Below are 26,297 nucleotides of genomic sequence, written 5' to 3'. Positions count from 1 at the left end.
AAGGTGCCAGAAAAGTACTTGGGACACTTGATAACATCTTAGGAAATTTGAGCCAAATATCAGTAATAATATGGGTTTAAAAAGAAATGATTTGAGTAAATGCAGCAGAAAAATTCACAATTAATTATTAATACATCCACTTGGCTTGTTTTTACTCTGTTATGTCACAATTTTGATGCAAATACAAAAAACAACCCAGTGAGGCATCTAATAACTTTCTCGGGTTTTTAATGTAATTCAGTAGTCTTAGGAACTAGAAATAGCGTATCCATAAATAACTTCTTGGCGCTCAACTTATATAAAATCTTGTGTGAATCTGAAAAGGAAACAATACAAAGATGGATAGGCTATCCTCAATAAATATGGGATAATATAAAGTAACACTTAGTGCTGTTTAAAATGACTTTTCTTAAATATTCTGGGTTGGTAGAAATGTTACAGCCTCCCTACTATTAAAATAATTAAAAAGAGGTGACAAAAAAAGATGAAGGGCAATTCTTTGTAACTGTTTCTACTTTAGAGAGAGAAGTTAGCAGACGAGATTCAGGAAAAGGGCAAGAGAGACAACTGAAGAGATGTCCATCATCTCTTTCCAATGTCTTCTTACTGCTACTGTCCAGAGCCTTACGTCCATCTTGGGTTTCCATGGTAACTTGAAAAGCCAGATTCCCCCAATGCTTAGGAAAACCTGAGAGGGATGTACTTAAGAAGGTCAGTGTAATTCCATCTACAACTGAAGAACAAGGCAGAACAAGAAGCCCAGACAGGAGTTCGAAGGAGTCAAGGACCCACACAGAATCTGGGACTGAAAGCATATTAGACTTCAACTCATTCAACTCTGATCTAACTTGTTCAAGGTTACACAGCATCTTGGCGGCAAGGACGCAAGTAGAACCCAGGTATCCTGCCTCAGCACGAGGCTCAGTGCATCACTTCCCACTGCTCCTAACTCCAAAAGCCAATTAGGAACTAAAGAGAAGTCAATAAGCAAGCTATCATTATTGCCCCTGAGCCAAGTCTCTTTTCTTTGCCTATCTTTCTATTACAGAAACTTTCCAATACCCATGAATAGAGATAGGAGAATAATAAACTCCATACACCCATCACCCAGGTTAAACAATTACCAACTTATGGCTGATCGTCTTTCATCTATCCTTCCCTCCCCTCCAGGATTATTTTAAAACAAATCCCAGAAATAGTATCATTACTACTTTTTAAGTATTAAATGCTCAAAGAAATGATACAGCTGTAGATGCAGCACAGAAAATTTTCTTTAGGAAGCCCTGGTGTCTCTATCTTATACCCTTGTGCTATTGCTGGTGTTTTCCATTTTATTTCACAGTTCTAGAACTAAAGGCCAGCTCTCATCTCAGCACAGACCGGTAAGACATGTTCTGTAACCCATGGGCAATACTAGATTCTGGGGCAGTGAGGAATGTTTGACGAAGGGATTATTTTAGATAACAAACATGGAAAAAGTTGAACTTACACCAAGAGGTAAAATGTTTTTCTACCTTAAACAACATCACTGATATTGCACACTTGTTTAAATCAAGCTTAATTCTGACCTGAGATTTAAAGCCAACTTCATCCATGAGTCCATATGAAAGGTACTAAATAATGTAATTCTTAAGGCTTAACAAATCGACAAAATAACAATAAAAAGTTTTCACACCAATAGCACTGTGTGTCCTCCAGGACACACACCATTTATTTGTCCTAAGAACATGATAGAAATTTAAAATTAATAAATATAGCAACACTTCTTTTTCATACAGACATTTAAATTTTGCCCACAGAACAAGTACATTTGAAAGCCACTTTAAAAATTCTTAATTAACAAATAGGATCATGCTAATGGAACTAAGCAGACAGAGATAATAGAGTGTGTATATATGTAAATGGATACTTGCAGCTATAATACTGACAAATAACATTTCCACTTCTAATTTTCCATTTCGTCTTCCTCTCCCTATACATTAATTTTTATATGAATTTACAAGTACATATTTAAAAACAAGACTATGTTAAAAAGCCAAAGTGAATCGAAAAAGAAGGCAAATCAGAACCTTAAGTTGTATCACCCTTAAATGAAATAATTTCATTTCAAATACAGATTAATTTTTTCCCAGAAAAAAAAATCTGCAAAATACAATCTTTTCCCTTTTGGAAAATTTAACAATTTATCTTTTAACAATGTTATGATGGTCATACCTGCTGATGTTTCTCTAAATTTGTCACTTGTCTTCTTTTTCCTCCATTTCCAAGGTTTAAAAATTTTACCAATGGTGGAGAGTTTCCCCTTTCTCTTGAAGGGAGGTGTTTGGGAGCCTGCTGTTGGGCCATCTGAGTTTGCTATAGAAGCTTTGTCCAGTCCATCAACTGCAGAAAGAAAAGTCAAGTCAGACAAAAGCTGTAATAAACGTTTGAAACAACATCATCTGTTTCTTCCTGCACTGTTCAAAGTAAGCATACCCACTTTAACTGGAATTTCACATAAAGTTTATTTTGCCCCATTTCCCTGCTGGTAGGGCTCTCTTCTAATATCAATCAATAAATCAATCACTCAGAAATTATAGTCCCTTAGATACTCATTTTGAGGCAACAGAAAAGAAGTCAAAAGACTTACATCAAAGTTAAGGCCGGATAAATAAGGGTCTGCGGAACACAGCTGAACATGTATAACAACAACATCTATATTTCTGTGTGGAAGTAGAGCACTGTAAGTGAAACAGGATGTTCCTCCAGAGACTAATCTGGCATTCTCAGTAATGAATATGACAGTCATGGTGTAGTTGAAACCAGGCTTTTTTTTCTTCACAAAATAAAATTTAATGCCAAGGAGCTAAATTTTAAATTTTACCACACCAAAACTCTTTTGTTTCTTACCAAAAAAATTTTTAGCTTCAAATAAACTGATAGCTCTCACACATGACAAGAAATATGTGGAAAAGGTGGATGTTTTAGGTAATAGAATGCATTTTTACGAGCCTCAGTCTTTTCGTCAACCAGAAGAAAGGCCCTGAACTTTACATTGCCTTGTACTACGTTCATAACTGAAAGAAGATGGTGATAACTGATAGTACTCCAACAATCAAATTTTAGTGACAAAAAACCGGAAGCAACTCAGAATGAATAAATGATGGTATTTTTATGCAATGAAATAGTAATTAGCAATTTTTTTAAAAGGAGCTATTGGTACCTACAACATGAATGCATCTCAGAACACTGTGCTGAAAAAACAAAAAAAGCAACACACACAAGAATATGCCCTGTGAGGTTTTATTTATATGCAGTTTTTCAATAAGGCAAATGAATTTTGGAGAAAAGAAAGAAGAAAACAATCACAACAGCTGTTGTTTACTGGAGTGAGATGGAGGTAGGAATTAACTGAGAAGAGATCTGAGGTATCTTCCTGGGGTCCTAGAAATTATCTCAATAAGGATGGACTATACAAAACATGTGCTTCCCAGGTGGCACCAGTGGTCAGGAACTCACCTGCCAATTCAGGAGACGTGGGTTCGATCTCTGGGTTGGGAAGATCCCTTGGAGCAGCACATGGCAACCCACTCCAGGATTCTTGCCTGGAGAATCCCATGGACAAAGGAGCCTTGAGGGCTACAGTCCATGGGGTTGCAAAGAGTCAGGCATGACTGAAGCGACTTAGCGTGCGCGCATACAAAACACATCAAACGGTATTTATGATATTGTGTATTTCACTTTATGTACAATCTACCTTTAAAAAGCCATAAATGGTAAAGTCCAATTAATGGCATGCATGCTGATAGGGATGAAGTGTACTGATGTCCATCAAAAAAAATAAATTGAGGGACAGAATGGAGATGGATAAATTTATAATATAGTAAAATGTAGCTAAGTGTTGAATCTAGGTGGTGGATGTGTGGTGATTAGTTGTATAATTCTCCCATCTTCAAAACTTTCAAAATAAAATATTAGGAAATACTGGGATAAATAAAATTGAATGGCAAGAACCTCTGCTTCTAGGAAAATGGAATAGATTTATTTTTTACTATTTCTCCTGCTAAATACAACTAAAAAATACCCTGAATGCTATATATAAAACAAATATGAGGGACTTTCCCTGGTGGTCCAGTGGTTAAGATGCCACACTTTCACTGCAGGGGGTTCGATTCCTGGTCAGGAAACTAATATCCTGCATGCCGTGTGGGATGGCCAAAAAATAAAAATAAAAACATGAATAGACTAACAAGCTGAAAAGAAAGTAGACCAGCTTGGGACCTCAGGACCTAAGAAACAATATGGAGGTAAGACCCCTGAGTTTTTAGTCTCGTGTATTCTGACTTGCAGTTGAAGTGGTCACCAACCTGAAAACATCAACAAGCACAGACCAATAAAGCCTCAACAAATAGCCTCCTCCCTCTAGTCAAACGAGCAGAAAGGGACAGGCCAGCAAAACAGAAACTTTTAGACGATAATTGCTCCACTCCAGACAAACACCACAGAAGAAACTATGACCACCCAAGCCAACAAAGGCTGAATGGGGAGATCAGACATCTATCCTCACAAAGCTCGAATGAGGAGCCCTAACATCCCTAACAGGGTGGTGTCAGAGAGGACCAAGTAGAGAGCCGGAACCTTCCTGCGTGCCAGCGATAATGAAGCATTGTCTACAGTGTCAGCGGAGACCACACGGGAGCCTGGACTTCCACCCATACCCAGTAACGAGTCATCTCTTCTTCTCTCTTCCCCGCAAAATTGGGGTCACACCAAACCATTGCCCAGAGAAACAAGACAACCTCCATCTACTTTGGTGTCAGCAGAGACCACGTGGGGATGTGGAAATCAAACTACGAGCAGAGTAACGAAGACCCCTTTCCCTGTTTCTGCCATGAGATACCAACAGAGAATGAAGGGCTGAACCTGGGTTTTTAACCTCCTGGCAGTAGTGAGGCAGCACCCTTTGAAGCCTCCTTGCCTGGAGAAATGTCAAACAAAGCCAGTTAAAACAAAGGGTTTCAATAAAGATTTACAGTCTAATATAATACAAAAGTGTTGAAGCTTCAATCAAAAATCACCTGACATACCACAAACCAGGAAAATCCTAAACTAAGTGAGAAAAGATAATCAGTACACACCAACATCTAAATCCTTACGAGTTCTTCTTCCAAATAAGAATGATAAGTCCCATTCTTCCCACTCAGAAAGTCAACTCTAATCTCAGGCAGAAATGCAAGAACTGCAGTGACTGAGTCTTTTGTAAATGGTTCCACGCTGGCCACAGTGCAGCAGGCAGAGATAGAGAGAGGGGTCAGGCTAATTGTACAGCTAAGTCAGAGTTTAAAAGTAAAATCCTTATTTACTTCACTTCCACTCCTGTCCAACTGCTTTCCTTAAACTAGGAGCAAAACCAGGGAAAAACTGAGCGTATGCACCGAGGAAACCAGAATTGAAAGAGACGCGTGTACCCCAGTGTTCATTGCAGCACTGTTTACAATAGCCAGGACATGGAAGCAACCTAGATGTCCATCAGCAGACGAATGGATAAGGAAGCTGTGGTACATATACACAATGGAATATTACTCAGCCATTAAAAAAATACATTTGAATCAGTTCTATTGAGATGGATAAAACTGGAGCCCATAATACAGAGTGAAGTAAGCCAGAAAGAAAAACACCAATACAGTATACTAATGCATATATATGGAATTTGAAAAATGGTAATGATAACCCTGTATGCGAGACAGAATAAGAGACACAGATGCATAGAACAGTCTTATGGACTCTGAGGGAGAAGGTGAGGGTGGGATGTTCTGGGAGAATAGCATTGAAACATGTATATTATCATACGTGAAACAGAACACCATTCCATGTTCGATGCATGAGACAAGGGCTCAGGGCTGGGGCAATGGGATGGCCCAGAGGGATGGGATGGGGAGGGAGGTGGGAGGGGGGTCCAGGAAGGGGAACTCATGTAAACCCACGGCTGATTCATGTCAATGTATGGCAAAAACTACTACAATATTGTAAAGTAATTAGCCCCCAACTAAAATAAATAAATTTATTAAAAAAAATAATAATAAATAAAAAAAATAAAATATGAACCCTTAGAATTTAAACTTTTTAAAACTATTACTCTAAATTTGCAACTAATTAACATTTTAACATATTAAAAATAAACATTAATTTACATACCAAAAAAAAAAACCTGAGTGTATGGTATTTCTTCTTCATGGAGACTTTATGCTGAAGATTCAATTTTGAAACAATTTAAATGTTGTGAAATATAAAAGGACTATTACAAACATGGGAACTAAAGCTACCATCTCCAATTCACCTCTGTGGCTACAGACACACATTTAGTTCTCACTTCCTCTAAACCTACAATGCTGACACTATCAAAATTCTGCTTTTGATCTGAACCACTAAGGAATAATCTATTTTTTCTTCTGAAAAGAAAAGCAAATGAAAACAAAAATTAAATAATTCCTTAAGTGACAGAATGTGACAGATAGGGAGATTGAATGAGGTAGTTGAAAAACGAAAAATGAAGGTCTTAATGTTAAATTCATAGATAACATGAGACATTAACTGCCATACCTTTTTTCATTTTGCATGTACAGTTTTAGTCTTTATCTATACCCTGGAAAGGTCCCGGGCCAGTGCCAATGACTACAGCACAGTTCACACACACATAACTTTTTCCTGATTGAATAAATCCACCCATAATTTTGTAATTATTGGGCGATTACAGTAAACCACACTTACAATTAGGAACCATATGTTGGCATAGTTGGCCACGCTGCCATGGTATTTTTCTTCAATTGTGAACATGAAGGGGACTGTCACCTGCTTTGGAGTCATATGAACAGAAATTTTAATTCCCTTCTTTTCACCAAACACCTACAATACTGCCACTGATCATTCTATTATTTTTCTTTTGGGCCAGTGTAGCATTAAAGTTGACTTAAAATTTTCTAAAATTGTTTTCACAATAAGTCTCGTGACTTTGGTGTTTACACACAGATAAAAACAAATCACCAGGTAAATTCCAGATGAAAGTCTGAATTTCCTGTTTTAAATGTTAATTTTGACTGACTTAGATGTGATGACTTACATGTTATGAAGACTGACCTAACATTCATTAGGTTTTCCTTTTTCACAATGAAAGTCAACATTATAAAATAATTTAAATATTTTGAAAACCAATCATTAGCTCTTTGAATGTAGACAATTTAAATGACACAGCTCAGTCTATCTTCCCACCAAAGTCCATTCCTAACAGAACTTCCCCACACCAACCAGTAAGATCCAGAAAATACATGAAGGTTTTCTCTTTCATTTAAACAGAAATTTATCAATTAGGCAATCCCAGTGCTAATGTGATCACAGAAGCAAAGAATAAATGAAGCTAGATAATTATCATATAAACTAAATTCTAGACTTAGAGAATCTTTTCTTTGATATTTGAGAACTGAATGACAAGGATTCTTAGAAAAATGAAACTATTTAATATGAGAGTGTGTCGTATTTTTATAATATTTGATAGTTCTCTGATATTCCAGATACTCATTTCTGACTTTTCTCCACACATTTATTTCAGTGATTGAGAAAGTGAGACAAATGTGACAGAGCATTCCACCTCACAAATTTCATAGGTGAAAGAACATTTAGAAAAGAACCCCAATAAAAGAATTCCTGGGGACTGATTCTAAATAAAGTGATAGCCATTCTATGAGAAAACAAGTGGCGAAGATGGCCTCAACTGTCCTCTGAAATCCTTACATATCTGAAGGTTAATGAGAATACATTTTTGAAGCCCAATAATAGCAAAAACAAGGAGAAATCATATGTTATTTTAAGAAAAATGCAGATAATTCTCTGTTGTACTAAGTATATGTTACAATACTACTCATAGTGGTTTGACTGTATCAAAGAATATACCTATTAAAAGGGCACTGTACAAACATATTTGACATTTAAAAATCAAGAACCTAAAGGAAGTAAGAAAACAAGCAAACCAACATTTATTTCCTTAAAATCTGGCTTCTAGACTATCCTCTTCATCCCTTTGTAAATTATTATGCTTACATAATATTATCACCATATATATATATTTATTTTTATTTCTATTACAGTTTTTTTTTACATTTCCACTATAATTCTGCCACCTTCCTCTTTAAAAGCTACAGAACACACAGCAAAGAAACATTAGGGCAGCACTTAGGGAACATTAACTCTATTTCCTACCCTTCCGTGAAGCCTCTCTCTCACGAAAGTGACTTAAAAAATATGCTGTCAGACAGGGGCGTACATGCAATTCTGGGCACAGAACCAAGTAGACAATAAGGTCAGAGGGAACTGACGCTATGAACCATTGCAGATGAAACTGGCTAACAGTTTCTAGGAAAGCCGGTGGCTCTCCTTGTCTTGAGACATCTAAAGGAGATCCTTCTTGTTGCTGTTGTTTAGGCACTAAGTCATATATGACTCTTGGGACCCCGTGGACTGTAGCCTGCCAGGCTCCTCTGGCCATGGGATTTCCCAAGCAAGAATACTGGAGTGGGTTGCCATTTCCTTCTCTAGGGGATCTTTCTGGACCAGGGATCAAACCTGTGTCTCCTGCATTGGCAGGCGGCTTCTTTATCACTGAGCCACCTGGGAAGCCCACAGAAGAAGATCCTTACTCTCTTGCTAATCAGTACTGACATTTGGGTTGGATCAAATCTCTTCCTTTTGGGGGCAATGATGAATAACCAGTGGAAGGGAAGTGAAAAGGAACAGAAGAATAAAAATGTGTGGCATTACATGGGATTAGGAGTTAATCCTGAAACTGGTATACTTGTAAACAGGATGGAACAATGGATAATAGATGTTAGGAGCCAGATTTCTCATTCTTGGAAATGGAGGTTACAGATAAGCAAATGGGGAAGCCAGAATGATCGATGTGGACTGGATTAGAGTCAGAGATATCAGTATGAACTCCTGTTTTGAATAGAGAGAGGGAGGGAGGGAGAGAGGAAAGATATAGATAGACAGATAGATAGATTATAAGTATATGTATATCCATAGTTCAGTATACATACTTGTATTTCCCATTCATTCTAGGGGCTAGAAGCAATGACACCCCAGCGAGCACTCAGCCTTTGGTTTCTAACAGCACGCTCCAATACAAGGAATCAGACCTCTTTCCAGAAATGGCTGCTTCCAGGGCCGGGGCAAGGAAAATATTAGATGAGCCCGGAGCATCTTCCTTTTCAGAAAGGAAACAAGAGCTCAAAACACATTCTCATGAGAGAATGTCAGAGTCACACAGGAGCCAACAGAGAGTTCCACAGGCCAAAGACAGAACAATCTGGGCAACAGCACAGTTTTAGATTATCATCCAAACTGATGGACAGTGAATAAATAAATAAGTATGGGATATAATATCTGTATGGAAGAATTGCAACTAATTTATATAAAACTCCACTCTCAAGAAGGTGGGTCTTAACTTCCCACTCCTGAAATGTGGGTTTTACATGGTGACTTCCTTTGAAAGACTTCAGTATGGAAAGGTGGGGGAAAGGAGGCGCTCACAGTGAAGACACCCGACAAACACTGCCTCAGCCAAGTAAGCGATGGATGTTGACTTGATCATTGCTAAGTCATGTTGAGAGCGTGGACCCTTGATATGATGGATGAGAATCAGATCTCAAAACCTATAACCCCACTGTATACCTTTAAGACCACGAAATTTTTGCACCTTGTTTTATGTCCTTGGATATGTTCCAGTGTCTCTGAGCTTATAGTCCATGGGAATTTGAATAGAATATGTATCCTACAGTTGTGTGACAACTGTGTAAATCTTAATTATGTTGAGTTGGTTCACAGCACTCTTCAGGTCTACTATATTGCCCTTCTACTTCTTTGTATATTAATTCCATTAATTTTTGAGATTTTGATATTGAAATTCAAACTAAAATCTTAATATATCTACTTAAAAAATAATTGCAACATATAGTGGAACTATATATAACCTTGTTCTGTATTTTGCAAGTCTCCTGTAAGTATGTTATCATAACTTCATAATTTAAAAAAGGAAAAAAAAATCCTATAACCCTACTGTAACTCATGAGAAAAACATTAGATAAGCTAATGTGAGGGTCATTTACAAAATACCCAACCAATAAATACATCTCAAGGTCATTAAAAACAAGGGAAGCTGAGAAATTGTCCCAGACCAGGGGAGGCTAAGGAGACATGATGAATGAATGTAAAGTGGTATCCTTCAAGCAAGACCTGAACAACAAGAAGAACAAAAGGACCTTAGGGGAAAAACTAGTGAAATCCTAACAAAATGTGGAGTCTAGTTAACAATACTGCACCAAAACCCTTTCCTTGGTTGTAATAAATGTATTCTACACATTTAAGAGATGAACAGTGGGAAAAACTAAGCTAGAGGTATATGAGAACTCTGTTCTGTCTCAGCAGCTTTTCTGTACATTTGTAACTATTCTAAAATAAAAGGTTCACTTTTTAAAAATGTGGAGTAGTTAGCATGGAGAGGATGAAGACTTAGGAGATTCCTAGCGGACAGCATTTTATAGCTGCAGAGAGACCTTGCGGGGTGTTATCAATTTATCAACAGTAAAGATTCCTGCTGAGAGTTTTAGAAAGTATCAACAATATAATACGTTTTAGACTTGCTCATTTTTCCTCCAAAATCTCCTTTTATTAATATTTTCAACTCCCAGTATTTTACCACTAAGAGAATATTTACAGGTCATCAAATTGCTGTCTCAACACTTTGTATTACCTGATGGACCCTAATGAGGTAAGTGGCATCTAACATTCTGCGAGTACACCATGGGCCCAGCAACTACTGATCCCAGTTACTGTGGAACCACACAGTGGCAATTCCCATGCACACGTGCTGGGTTAGTAGCATCACCTGCCTACACAGAATGACAAATCTAGGAATAAATGTTCAAAGCTACCTGTACTTTATTTTTAAATCAATGAAGCTCAATTATTTTCAACAATAAACTTCTCTTTGGGAATCAAAAGTAAACTTAAAAGACTGAAGTTTATTTTTTGAACATGGAGGATACCTTTTCCAGGTCATCCATTTTTTCCCCTGAATTCATGGGTATGGGAGAAGAGTAGTATAAGTCAGGAACAGAAATCCCAGAGCTCACACTGGTGTGAAAGGTTTGATGAGCAGAACCAATAGTGAACTAGTCACTGACTCATCCTGGGTTTCATGCTCTCCTGAAAGTGGAAATTCACAAGCACTTTATTAAGAGCAAAATTAATAATCAATAGTATTTATTGACTATTTACTATGAGCCAGGCATTGTGTTGAGTACTTTACCTGCATTCATACGCTCATGTCAATGCCTAGAACAGCTCTCAGGTAAGTACCATTCATTGGTCCCATTTCTGAGACAAGAAAACTATCATATAACACAAAGACTAAGCATCTAACTCAGTATGTGGTAACTTGTGTGTGTGTTACATTCAGATAGAGAATTAGAGATACCAAGGGAACATTTCATGCGAAGATGGGCTCAATAAAGGACAGAAATGGTATGGACCTGACAGAAGCAGAAGATATTAAGAAGAGGTGGCAAGAATACACAGAAGAACTGTACAAAAAAGATCTTCACGACCCAGATAATCACGATGGTATGATCACTCACCTAGAGCCAGACATCCTGGAATGTGAAGTCAAGTGGGCCTTAGGAAGCATCACTACAAACAAAGCTAGTGGAGGTGATAGAATTCCAGTTGAGCTATTTCAAATCCTGAAAGATGATGCTGTGAACGTGCTGCACTCAATATGCCAGCAAATTTGGAAAACTCAGCAGTGGCCACAGGACTGGAAATGGTCAGTTTTCATTCCAATCCCTAAGAAAGGCAATGCCAAAGAATGCTCAAACTACCACACAATTGCACTCATCTCACACGCTAGTAAAGTAATGCTCAAAATTCTCCAAGCCAGGCTTCAGCAATATGTGGACTGTGAACTTCCAGATATTCAAGCTGGTTTTAGAAAAGGCAGAAGAACCAGAGATCAAATTGCCAACATCCGCTGGATCACTGAAAAAGCAAGAGAGTTCCAGAAGAACATCTATTTCTGCTTTATTGACTATGCCAAAGCCTTTGACTGTGCGGATCACAATAAACTGTGGAAAATTCTGAAAGAGAAGGGAATACCAGACCATCTGACCTGTCTCTTGAGAAATCTGTATGCAGGTCAGGAAGCAACAGTTAGAACTGGACTTGGAACAACAGACTGGTTCCAAATAGGAAAAGGAATACGTCAAGGAGGTATACCGTCACCCTGCTTATTTAACCTATATGCAGAGTACATCATGAGAAATGCTGGGCTGGATGAAGCACAAGCTGGAATCAAGATTGCCAGGAGAAATATCAATAACCTCAGATATGCAGATGACACCACCCTTATGGCAGAAAGTGAAGAAGAACTAAAGAGACTCTTGATGAAAGTGAAAAAGGAGAGTGAAAAAGTTGGCTTAAAGCTCAACGTTCAGAGAACGTTGGCATCTGGTCCCATCACTTCATGGTAAATAGATGGGGAAACAGTGGAAACAGTGAGAGACTTTATTTTTTTGGGCTCCAAAATCACTGCAGATGGTGATTGCAGCCATGAAATTAAAAGATGCTTACTTTTTGGAAGAAAAGTTATGACCAACCTAGACAGCATATTAAAAAGCAGAGACATTACTTTGCCAGCAAAGGTCCATCTAGTCAAGGCTATGGTTTTTCCAGTAGTCGTGTATGGATGTGAGAGTTGAACTCTAAAGAAAGCTGAGAGCCGAAGAATTGATGCTTTTGAACTGTGGTGTTGGAGAAAACTCTTGAGATTCCCTTGGACTGCAAGGAGATCCAACCAGTCCATCCTAAAGGAGATCAGTCCTGGGTGTTCATTGGACGGACTGATGTTGAAGCTGAAACTCCAATACTTTGGCCACCTGATGCAAAGAGCTGACTCACTGGAAAAGACCCTGATGCTAGGAAAGATTGAGGGCAGGAGGAGAAGGGGACGACAGAGGATGAGATGGCTGGATGGCATCACCAACTCAACTGACATGAGTTTGGGTGGACTCCAGGAGTTGGTGTTGGACACGGAGGCCTGGCGTGCTGCAGCTCATGGGGTTGCAAAGAGTCAGACACGACTAAGTGACTCAACTGAACTGAAGGTTAAATAAGTATCTATTGACTAAATACGTAACTAGATTATGAATAAATAGGTATCTTCCAGGACTTCCTTGGTGGTCTAGTGGTTAAGAATCTGCACTCCTAATATAGGGGCCACAAGTTCAATCCATGGTCAGGGAACTAAGATCACACAAGCTGCATGACATGGCCAAAAATAAATAAAATAGGTATCTTTCTAGTAAAGATCTTGGGTGAGAAGTGATGTCTGCCTGCCTCCAGAGGTGGCCCTCTTAACCACTGCACTGCAAGGTCTCCTTTAACTCAGCGCTTTTTTTTTTCTTTTTGGCCACACTCTGTGGCATGCAGGGTCTTATTTCCTGGACCAGGGATCAAACCCGTGTCTCCTGCAGTGGAAGTGTAAAGTCTTAACCACTGGGCAGTCAGGGAAGTCCAACCAACTTGGTGCTTTGATTCACACTGTAAAGGACAGGGCGATGATGGAGAGTAAGATAGGATTCTTCCCCTTACAAGACTTCACAGGTAAGGTGCGGGAAGCAGGAGTGATCAGTTGTCAATGACACCAGCCAACTGAGGAGGTGCTAGAATAAAGACAAAAGCAGAGCCGTGAGGTCTGGCTGGCGTGGCTTGGGGCAATTTCACAGGGAGTGGGAGACTTATTCACCTGCTAGTGCAGGTGACTCAGGAGGCGTGGGTTCAATTCCTAGGTTGGGAAGATCCCCTGGAGAAGGAAATGGCAACTCACTCTAGTATTCTTGCCTGAAAAATCCCATGGACAGAGGAGTCTGGCGGGCTGCAGTCTCTGGGAATGCAGTCAGTCAGACATGACTGAGCAACTGAACATGAATGCATAGGGAACTTGAACTGCCAAGAGAGTAGCCTTTGCAGGGGAAATCAAAGAAGAAATGCCCTAACAGTGAAAAATCAAGGATGGCTGACCTTTTTAAGTAATGCCAAGAAAAATGCTCTCTTTATCACAGTGCTGAGCTCATCAGACACATATTTATGGGGAAAAAAACAAAGCAAATTTATAAAGTCCTACCCTCAAACAAGTGAAATGATTAAATGTGAAATTTTTAAAAAGAAACTAGAGAATTTTTGTACTTTCTAGATATTAATGTATGTAAACTAGACTAAAAACCTGAATTTTATCAATTAGATCTTAGTTGATGCTTTTCATCTGCTGATTGTTCCTTTAAAAATAATCAGCATTAAGGCAATAATCATGGCTAAAAATATTTTTTAAATTGTTTAGCCATCGTCTTTTTAAATCCAGCAAGAGTAAAAGAACAGAATGCAAACAAGTAAGAATAGAATGTGAAAAACATTCCAACAATAGTTAAATAAAAGGGTTTTGGTTCCCCTGGAGGGAGACTAATATTTATTTACTAGTTATTTAATTATGTACTAGACTATCATTTGCCTCCCAAGTTGACAATTTCCATTTCATTGTCACATAGTTATCTAAATAGGTTTGCAATTAAATCAGTATTTCCCACTGTCATTGAAATGAATACTGTGAAGATTTTTCAAAATAATGTTTGAGAAATAATATGCACACAGCAAGCAAATAATCTGGTACATGACAGCACCATCCAGATCAAGGTCTAGGTCATTTCCAGGCTTAGAAAATTTCTTTGTGCGCCTTCCCAACCAATACCATCCTCTCCATCCATATTGTTGCTGTTCAGTCACTCAGTTGTGTCCGACTCTTTGCGACCCCATGGACTGCAGCACGCCAGGCCTCCCTGTCCTTCACTATCTCCCAGGGTTTGCTCAAACTCATGTCCATTGAGTCAGTGATGCCATCCAACCAGCTCATCCTCTGTCATCCCGTTCTCCTCCCGCCTTCAATCTTTCCCAGCATCAGGGTCTTTTCCAGTGAATCGGCTCTTCACATCAGGTGGCCATAGTATTAGAGCTTCAACTTCAGCATCAGTCCTTCCAATGGTTATTCAGGATTGATTTCTCTTAGGATTAACTGGTTTGATCTCCTTGCAGTCCAAGGGACTCTCAAGAGTATTCTCTAATACCATAGTTCAAAAGCATCAATTCTTCAGTGTTCAGCCTTCTTTATGGTACAACTTTCACATCCATACATGACTACTAGAAAAACCATAGCTTTAACTATATGGACCTTTGTCAGCAAAGTATCTGCTTTTTAATACACTGTCATAGCTTTTCTTCCAAGGAGCAAGCGTCTTTTAGTTTCATGGCTTCAGTCACCATCTGCAGTGATATATCCCCAAATAACCACTGTTTTGACTTCCATAACCACTTGTTTTACCTGTTCTGGAACTTCGACTTCTCAGAATTATACAACATACTCTTTGTTGTATGTGCCTTTCACTGAGCATTGTGCCTATGAGACTCATCTAAATACATAAGCATTTCAAAGCAGGTACAAAATGAAAAATATGCCATCTATCTCAGTAAGACCTCAGACGGGAGAGTACTTAAACATGATGAGTTTTTTCACAGCTCTTCTTTTAAGAAAGGATATCATTTCCACTTTCTTTATCTGGAAAACATAAATAATAACTCTTTCCCTTAATAGATTTATGAGAAAGCTAATACACCATTCTACCATCTTTTCAGGTTGCCCTGAAGCCATGCTAAATTAGAAGCTCATCTCAGCAAGCCCAGCAATGGAGAAGCAATTTATTTTCTGTAAATAATGACAGCTTTTTAGTCTTATTCTGCATATTAGAGCAGCAGTAGTCTGAGCAATGAAGTTCAGAGAAACACTGAGTATAACATTATCCATTAAAGGATCAACTGTGTTATTATAGGAGTTCTACTCTATCTTATATATATTAATGGCCTATATATGGGGGCACTGAGACCCAAGAAGGTTAGTGGCTTTCCAAATTATTAACTAGTCACAGATACATAGTCTAGGTCATCTGATTCCTCACTGGGGGCTTTTCTCCCATTCTCCCTGCTGTCCTCATTGGAACATGATAGCTAAACTCATGGTGAACCAGCAGCGTGTCCTAGTACCTCTAGACGAGCAGTAAGACTCTGTTTATAGAGCAAAAAGCAAAAAAGACGTCATATAATCAGGATAGGCAATAAGTCTCAGTTAATGTTCTGAATTTTGAGCATCCAGTTGGGATGGCTCACTGTAATCTGAGAAGAGAACTGAGTCCCAGACTCAGCTCTGCTACTTAACTGGCCCTGTGACCTTGAGCAAAGACCCCAATATTTCATTGTTGAGATTATCAGCTTCAGTTAAAGGGTCTCTAGGCTCAATAAAATTGATATACTTTTATGTCACATTTAGACCTGTTCTAAGTGCTTCATGACTATTGCCTTGTTGTCATCACAACCCTATAAAGTAAGGTGCTATTAGTATTTCCATTTTATAAATGAGGAAGTTGAAGTCCAGAGAGACCCAGCAGTTTACCCAAGGTCACAGAGCCCGTCAGAGAGATTTAAACTCCAGGTGGTCTACCTCCTGAGTGTCCCTTGCACAAAATGGGCCAGGGGCTTGTGGGTAGGAATAAGGCTATATTTTAAGAGAAGGCAAGACATAAAGCCTGATGAATAATAATTCAAATCGATGACCAACTGCTTCTTTGGACTAATCTAACGAGACAGGGCAGATACTGTTCTAGTCTCTGAAACGATGCCCACTGTCATCACAGTTAAGTTCATGTGGGTTGCAGGCAGTGTGTCCTCTTCGCTTATAATAATTACGGTCCTTTGATTGCACAGAATCCTTATTTAACACAGCATTAATTTTAGAAATTTGATACCATCAATTTTTGGACTTGTTTTTCTAACAGAGGCAGCCATTATTTTTAAACCCCCAAAGGGAAAAGTGACTAAAGACTTCCATCTGTCTTGCAAACACTGAGAGAGAATTTCAGAGTTTAAACTTACGGGCCAACAGGCTGCAGAAGGGGCGTGTTTGTGCAGCTGTGTGACATCCTGGTGCACTGACGTGAACAACAGACCCTAGACTTGCTTCAGGACATTTAACAGATTAAATAATGTCACTTGTACTTAGGGTTCAAAGAAATTCTGATTGAACAGGAAAAAGGTCACTTGGCAAAAGGGCAATCAATTTTAATATAAACAAAAGCATAGTAAGTTTCATATATCACTATTATTGCTGCAAGCAAAGGGTTCTAGAAAGAGTTAGGATGGCTGTGTTTAGGAATAGCGAGACGTGTGCTACAGAGAAACGAGAAAGGAACAAACCCACTTCCTACCTTCCTCCCCTTCCTGAGCCATCTCCTACATCAGCCCTCAGAGCCTGGGGTGGAGAGCAGGTCATGGTGTGTGGCAGGTGTGCTGTGTTTGTGGAAAGGAAGAAGAAGTTGACACACCTCCAGTGGGCAAACTGCCAAGTAAGAGAGAATCTCACCTCTAAGTGAAGATGGTGACTATTCTCTTTATGCTGAACTTGTACCTGGGGAGGAAACTTTAGGAGAGAAGCTGGAAGACCTTAGATATAAATTATAAAATAAACTGTAAAATAAAATCTAACAAAATCTGGGACTTCCCTGGTGGTCCAGTGGTTAAGACTTTGTACTTCCACTGCAGGGGGCACAGGTTTGATCCCTGGTCAGGGTACTAAGACCCCACATTTCTAGTGGTGTGGCCAAAAATAATATAAATAAATAAATACATAATACAAGAGACTTCCCTGGCGGTCCAGAGGTTAACACTTCACCTTCCAATGCAGAGGATGCGGGTTCAATCCCTGCTCGTGGAGCTAAGATGCCATGTGACTTGCAGCCAAATAATCAAAATATAAAACAGAAACAGTATTATAACAAATTCAACGAAGAATTTTTTTAAAAATGGCCCACATTAAAAAGTCTTTAAAAAAATTTTAAAAATAGAAAATATGCTAAAGACAATTAAAATTTTTAAATGTAATGATTTTGGTCCCACTTTGCCCCAAACAAAATTATGAAAAACTTCCCATAGAGGATGAATGTAACAGAAATATTATTAAAATAATACATTAAATCTGGACCAGTATCTTTGGGTCAAAAGATCCATAAGAGTCTACTTATACTGTGGCTAACCCTCTCTGCAGACCAACAGTCCCCTGGCAGTCACACCAAGTTCTGTGAAGAGACGGGTGGCCACATGCAAAATTCTGGACTATCCCCCAAGGCAGAAATGAAACCTTACACAAGGGAACGCAGGACACTAGGAGACACAAGCTGTAGGCTCATACAATGGAAGGCAGAAAGCTGGGAGAATTTATGTCAGTTAGTCATAAAGAGTCCCCAATGCACTCAGCTTTATATCCCTGTCATTCAGTTAAAAGAGGTGACTGTAACAACCCAGGCATCTGAACTTGGACTGGAGCAGAGAAAAAGGACTAGAAATGATGAATGCCTCCAACAGACATTGAGAAGGAAGAAGTAAGGAGGCCGAGGAGCTGCCTGGAAAAGACACAGGCAACTCCAGGGCCTGAACCTCTCCAAGGATGCAGTGGGATGTAAAGAGATGAAGGCTTAGAGAAAAGGTCTGTGGCTTGAGTTCAAGCACCCCGAACATTCAAGGGAGTTCAGTTCAGTTCAGTCACTCAGTCGTGTCCGACTCTTTGCGACCCCATGAATCGCAGCACGCCAGGCCTCCCTGTCCATCACCAACTCCCAGAGTTTACCCAAACTCATGTCCATCGAGTCAGTGATGCCATCCAACCATCTCATCCTCTGTCATCCCCTTCTCCTCCTGCCCCCAATCCTTCCCAGCATCAGGGCCTTTTCCAATGAGTCAACTCTTCGCATGAGGTGGCCAAAGTATTGGAGTTTCAGCTTCAACATCAGTCCTTCCAATGAACACACAGGGCTGATCACCTTTAGGATGGACTGGCTGGATCTCCTTGCAGTCCAAGGGACTCTCAAGAGTCTTCTCCAACACCACAGTTCAAAAGCATCAATTCTTTAGTGCCCAGCTTTCTTCACAGTCCAAGTCTCACATCCATACATGACTACTGAAAAAACCACAGCCTTCACTAGACGGACCTTTGTTGGCAAAGTAATGTCTCTGTTTTTTAATATGCTATCTAGGTTGGTCATAACTTTCCTTCCAAGGGTTGAGCATCTTTTAATTTCATGGCTGCAATCACCATCTGCAGTGATTTCGGAGCCCCAAAAAATAAAGTCTGATACTGTTTCCACTGTTTCCCCATCTATTTCCCATGAACATTCAAGGGAAGATGTCAGTAAATACAGTACTAGACATTAGCAAGAAAACAGAGTTGAAGTTAAATAAGTTATTAGGGGTGGTTTTTCCAAATAAAAGCATAGCTAACTTGACCTTTTAGAGGATGATTACATGAAGGAGATAGTAACTTCCCTGGTGGCTCAGATGGTGAAGAATCCACCTGCAATGCAGGAGACCTGGGTTTGATCCCTGGGTTGGGAAGATCCCCTGGAGGAGGGCATAGCAGCCAGTACTCTTTTCTGGAGAATCCCTATGGACAGAGGAGCCTGGTGGGCTACAGTCCATGGGGTCGCAAAGAGTCAGACACGACTAAGCACAGACACGACTGAGCGACTACTAGGGCACACAGCTTTTACTAGGAAAGGTATCTAACTAAATTGGAGCTAAAATCCAATTGCTTTTGTTTTTTCTATTTTTCAGGGATTACACATGAGAATTCGAATCTCTCATACTAGGAAAAGAGTCAGAAAACCACGAAATCATTTTTTCTTGAATCTGTTATCATATTCTTTCATAACATTATTAGGGGTATTGAGCTCTGTGTCGCTACTTAAGACTTTTGATTCACTCAATACGTCGCAAATTGGTAGAATTACAAGGCCCTTTGCATAGCAGCCCGGTGTCTGGTGGCAAATATCTGACTGCATAATGTAACATGCTCAATTACCAGGAATCATTCTTTAAAACAGGCAACCCACAAGTTATTGTTCCAGTTTAAACTGAAAACACCACCTCTTCGATCTCAACTCTCAACTGAGAATCAAATATCTCCTGGCATGCCAGTCTGTTAAAGCAGGCAAACACAAATGGAGAAATGATTGATACTTATGTTGGTCTATGTGAAAACTTCCAGAGAAGTAAGCAAACGTTTTGTTAAATTCCAAGAACCTTGGACTTCTTCTGTACTGAGAGTCATCAGGTAAAGGAAAAAGTTTAGTTTATTTATTTGTTTTAAATTCACACAGTGTGTATGTGTGTGTTGGGGGGTGGGGGGCTGCTCCAGCATGTTTATGGGCTAAGAAGAAAGCCTGGAGGGAGAGAGAAAGTGAAGATCTGAGAGAGAATACACTAGAATGTGAGACCTGAACGCCTGCAGGATAAGGGCAAAGCGTGGGTGGAGGGGCAGAGCCCGAACCTCACATGTTGAATATCAGGAAGTCACCAGAAAGTCAGGAAATGACAGCAGCAAAGACGTGGAAAGAGAAACTCAGCAGGATGGCATGTATTTCAAATGAGAAATAACTTAACTTTCAAAAGCAAAGTTGACCTCTTAGAGGATGATTACATCAAGGAGGTAGCTTCCGTGGTAGCTCAAATGGTAAAGAATCCACCTGCAATGTGGGAGACCAGGACTGGACACCTGGGTTGGGAAGATTCCCTGGAGGAGGGCAACTTAACTCCTCTTCCACGCAATGCTGGAAGCAAAACAGGCAGGAGTGGCGGGTGATCAGGAATGGATAGAAGGTCAATAGTGAGGGGTGAAGGAACACTGAGCCTCTTCCACCAGGGGAGAGTTGCCAAGGAGAGGTGGGTTTCTGACCAAACAAGAAAGAAGAGGAAGGAGAAGTCCACAAAAAGATGAGGATGTAGGAAACTCTGCTTCCTGCAGAATGGAGTCATTCATCCGTAATTAATTTCTCGAGACAAAGTAATGCACTGGGGCTTTGGAGTGAGCAAAAATGGACTGGATCTCTGCCCTAAGGACGCTTATTTACGGTCTCTGATGGAAGCTGACATTATCCTGGCAACGTCCACTCCAATGCAGAAATACAGCAGGTACTAGGAGCACAGGGGGTGAGGTGGCTGAGGAGCTCCCAGTGAGGCACGGCAGAGCTAGTTCTTCGGACAGGCCTAGCATGAAATGGTCTCCCAGCTCTGAGTTAAAATTCAGGATAAAACTGTTTGAGGGGTACAGAGATTTAGCCCAGTTTCATAACACTGCTTAGAAAGTAGAAACACCCTGTCTCAATTAAGCAGGAGACCACTGAAAAGTCACTGAAAAGCAAAGGATTAACATTCCTTAGTTTGAACAACACCTAATTCTCTAACTACAGAGACAGAGACAAGAAAGACAGAATTCCATTAGCTGTGCTTTGCAAAAATAATATTACAGTAATGATGCCTTCAAAGTTGATTTTCATTTTTTTTCCTCCAATATAGTCACTAAAGACATCTCAATTACAAGATGTTCTATTTCGGTTTCCTTCTAGAAAATGACATGTGTGTTAAGCAAGCATTCCAGAGAATGAGCTGTACCAGCAGGACTTGGATATAACACTACACAGAAAGCCTCTGAATCCAATTAGGGCACCATCAAGCCAACCAGCTGATTCCAACGTCCTTTTCTGATATTATTTTTATTAAGATTTTCAATACTGGCCAGAAGGAATGTTGAAAATGTACCAGAATGATGAAAAAAGCCCATAACTGAGCTTCAGAAGTAGCTAGTTGCCACTCACTGACTTTTCCGGAAGCCACAAAGTTATTCTTAACTGCTGTTCTTATCAAGTGAGTACGGGAAAAAAGATTGCCTCTTTGAAGAGTAAGCACATGAAAAAAAGAAAAAAACGGGACTAGTCCTCCCTGGTATATCAGGAGTCCCATGATTCCCGGTGATACCCCCACCCTGAACATAAGCCACAGAAGGTACTTGATAAATATTTACAAAATGAATAACTAAGTCATGCACAAACGTTTGGCAATAATTTACAAAGCTTGGCCTATCTAGGCTATGATTTATTTTAGCAGGTCTTTAGATTTTTCACACAGGGGAAATTGTTTCCAACAGCGCTTTCCTGTAGAATTCCAAATATTTTGAAAGATAATATAACAGACACTAAAGTTTGAAATTGAGAAAATATCAGAGCCACCAGGAAGGGTGATTAACACTCAGAAGAATGGTACATGCATTGTTGACAAATTTTTCAGGTAAACAAACACTTGCTGCTTACTATGTAATTTTAAATAAATTAAAAAAACAATCATTAAAGATAAATCACTGAAAAAAGAAAACAGTTGGAATCATTTAGAGGTGAACTTATCTTTCAAGAACTTCCTACTGAGACTTCCCCGGCAGTCCAATACTTCGAATGCAGGTGGAGTGGGTTCGATCCCTGGTTGGGGAACTAGGATCCCATATGCCTCATGGTGCCCCCCAATCCCCACCAAAAAAGAACTTCCTATTTTCACACAGCGTGAGTGGTGAAAATTATCAGTTTTTAAGAAGCTACTCATCCACACATACCACACTGGCATCGCTTTTTCCTTCTCTGAACACTACAAGCATATCAGGCATCTCAGGTTTGCCGATCTTCCCAACTCAGGGATCGAACCCACATCTCTTGCATCTCTTGCACTACAGGCAGATTCTTTACAGCTGAGCCATGGGGGAAGCCCCAAGCAACTAGAAAAGGGCTATGAAAAGGTTTGGAGGGGAATAAATGACAGAAGTGGATTATTTCTGATCTGGAGCAATGGAGGCAATGAAATGTCTTTGAAAGCTATTTTTCTGGTCTTCCAGAGGGTTCCAGGAAAACAAAAACATCTCCTTCCACAATAGACACCTGCATAGAGCCACCTGCGTTCTCCACTGGTCTCTAGACAATTGCTGGCAGCTGCTGAGGCGAATGAGTACTCAGGGGAGATCCCTGTTATCCTCCAGCAGAAATGCTCTGGACTCAGGGAAGAAACAAAGCAAGAAGGCTGACATCCCTGAGAAGAATGAGAGAGCAAACCCAGATCTGGACTCGGCTCTATTTCCCACCAGGTAGGAAGTTGCACAATTTATTTTTATGCTTAAACCTGCAAAAAATTTAAAAAGTTAAAAAAAAAAAACCCTGTTTTATTCAAAAGACCAGTTGCTTGCTTGGTTAATATAATACTTAGTGATTCATGTTGAAAACCCAGTTATAGAACTGCTTACATGTAGTGGGGCTGCAAGTAATTCCTTTAGCTTTTGTTGTTGTTGCTGTTATAGCTGCCAAGCACAGGAAGTTACATTTTACTCCTGTTTCCAAACATACCTTATGTCAAAATCTAAAGCGGGAAAAAAGTTCCGTTTTGTGACTCTTAACTTCAGATCCTTTGCAGTTAAGGCCACCTTTAGGTTTAACACAGGTAGCTCAGTCCTTAAGGACTCTAGTTCACTGGGACAGGTTACCCAGTGGACTGGCTAAGAAATCGCTGCAAAGGAGGCCTCTGTTTATTCTGCACATTTTCCTATTTGAAAGTTAACCAGAACCTTGTGCCCATTCTCTTCACCCCTAGGACCAGATCTCCAGCAAGAAAAATAAGGTTAGACTGGCACTGTGAGGCCACAAGTAATTATTAATTAAATCCTGATCTGTTATTTCCATTGTATAAGAAGTTCATTCCTAAGCCTGAGGCTACTGAATTTTGCATCTGAAATACAGGGTCTTGGGCCAGGTGAAGTGTTCTTACTTGGAAGAACACCAGTGTTCTGTGACTTTTAACCTTCCTTATTGCATGTTTAGCAGATTCTAATCTGCAAAATGCCTTAGAAGATGAGAAAGTGACACAGTCACAATTAGTGGGAGAGGGGGCTTGGCTAAGAGTTTCTGTATGCCCCCACGTCTGCCCCATCACTATTTGGATTCAGATCAAGGCCCCAAAAGAACCAGGTCTTGCATGCAGCTTTTTTGGGCAATACTTTCTATCTCGGCTATCTCAAGGTCTAATTTATTGCTGGGCTTCCCCAGTGGCTCGGCAGTAAAGAATCCACCTGCAATGCAGAAGACGCAGGAGACGTGGGTTTGATCCCTGCATCGGGAAGATCACCCAGAGGAGGGCACAGCAACCCACTCCAGTATTCTTGCCTGGAGAATCCCATAGACAGAGGAGCCTGGCGGGCTTCAGTCCACAGGGTCGCAAAGAGTTGGAAACGAATGAAGGGACTGAGCGCATGCATACACACACACACACCTACCTTAATTCTAGGAAACCCCTGACACACACACACACACACACACACACACACACACACACACACACACACACACACACACACACACACACACACACACACACACACACACACACACACACACACACACACACACACACACACACACACACACACACACACACACACACACACACACACACACACACACCCTACCTTAATTCTAGTCCAGAACATGCCTTAAACAATGAAATAATTTCTGAGGTTACTGGAGAATTTTAAGTCCTTTTCAGAGAGGACCTAGGATTGCTACATTCGGATGCACCCAAATCTTACTTGTGTGCTTAACTCTCTGGAGGGACCTATTCAATTTAAATTAAGAAATGTTGAACCTCAAAAAGGTGAGTGTGCTTTTGAAGCACTATCTTCATGATTTGTGACAAGATGAGCAAGTCCACCCCAACTGGGCATCCCAGTGAATAATGTCCTTTAATACGGGATAGGAAGGTCTTCTGCCCATTTTTTGATTGGGTTGTTTGTTTTATTGATATTGAGCTGCATGAGCTGTTTGAATATTTTGGAGATTAATTTCCTGTCAGTTGTTTCATTTGCAAATATTTTCTCCCATTCTGAGGGTTGTCTTTTCATCTAGTTTATGTTTTCTGGTCCCTGGGGGGTGGGGTTGGGGTGGGGGGGTGTTGTTGTGGAATAATGAGTTAGTGTTTAATGGGAACAGAGTTTCAATCTAGGAAGGTGAAAAATTGGGGAGATGGATGGAGGTAAGAGTTGCACAGCATGTGTATTATTAGGACTACTGAACAGTACAGTTAACTATGGTTAAAATAGTGTATTTTATCTTATGTGACTTTTACCACAATAAAAAAACCACACACTAAAAAAAAAGAGGTAGGAAGGTATCAACGAAAGCCTTCTGAGTATTTTGCAATGTGACGGGATATAACACAAATGTGTTTAGTCACACACGAATCATCTTTGGATTACCAACGTGATTCAATGGGGCTGTGAGAACATTCCTGTTCGGGTTTTACTTTGACAGGTGTTTAAACACTATCTTTCTTTAGCATCCCTATTCATTTCCTTTCTTATTTTAGCAGCTCTTTGTGAAGAGACATGTCACTCTGCTGGATACCAAACACATCTAAGACAATGAAAGCATACCGAGTAAGAAAAATCAAACCCAGCAAAGAAAAAGTATATATGGAGTGACATTTGGAAACAAAACATTTCTGTATATAGCATGCCTCACCCTGCAGGAGCCTCGAAGATTATGAAACCAGTCAGGGAGCACACATACAGTGGCTGACCACACTGGAATTAGAATCTTGATAAGCTATTTTTCCCTCTCTGTGTTACTCAAATCAAGTTGGTGTTCCAGTCACAAGATACTGGTAATTATTTCTTACACAATTATGGTGGAAATATAATGTTCACATAGACTATTTTCCAATTTCACCCTGCAGACACTTTACATTCTACGCTTCACTTCCTGAGTGGCACTGCCTCATGACAATCGTTGATCGCCATCGCTGAAAATCCCCTTCAGTGCATCTTCTTACTCAAGTCGTTCCTGTTGAATATGCGGTATTGCTGGAGGTGAGCAGAGCAGAGGCTGTGACCTGTTAATGAGTGGAACTGAAGAAACCAGAAGAAAGATAACGGATCTGAGATGCTCTATGGGCCACTGTGAATGGATCCCAGTTTGCAAACCTGTTTCAAGAACAGTGTTACAGGCTGAACTGTGTCCCCCCAAATTCACATGCTGAAGTTACACCAAGAGTCTCAGAATGTGACTATATTGGATATGGCCTTCAAAGAGGTAATTAAGGTAAAAATGAGGTCCTGTGGGTTGGGCCCTCATCCAATATGACTGATGTCTTTATAAGAAGATGATTTTGGACACAGACATGTACACACACAGAGGAAAGACCCCATGAAGACACAGGGAGAAGGTGGCGCCTACAAGGCCTCAGAAGAAAACACACCTTGATCTTGG

General features: G+C 40.0%; 1 protein-coding gene across 7 annotated transcripts in view; it reads right to left on the bottom strand.

Moving 5' to 3' along the window:
- Positions 1-26,297, bottom strand: part of PHACTR2 (phosphatase and actin regulator 2) — a 293,838-nt gene that overhangs the window by 97,344 nt on the left and 170,197 nt on the right. For all 7 annotated transcript variants that reach the window (XR_014065846.1, XM_081530976.1, XM_081530978.1 and 4 more), the window contains exon 2: positions 2,215-2,382. Coding sequence is in view for 6 of the 7 variants with exons in the window: in XM_081530976.1 (XP_081387102.1) it covers positions 2,215-2,382 (168 nt within the window). In the remaining variant the exon portion in view is untranslated. The remainder of the gene's footprint in view (positions 1-2,214; positions 2,383-26,297) is intronic.

Source organism: Giraffa tippelskirchi, chromosome 9 (genome assembly GCF_054371585.1).
Source record: "Giraffa tippelskirchi isolate mGirTip1 chromosome 9, T2T-mGirTip1v1.2.pri, whole genome shotgun sequence".
Classification (NCBI taxonomy): domain Eukaryota; kingdom Metazoa; phylum Chordata; class Mammalia; order Artiodactyla; family Giraffidae; genus Giraffa; species Giraffa tippelskirchi.
The sequence above is the reverse complement of the archived record's forward strand: the minus strand, read 5'-3'. Positions and strand labels throughout refer to the sequence as shown.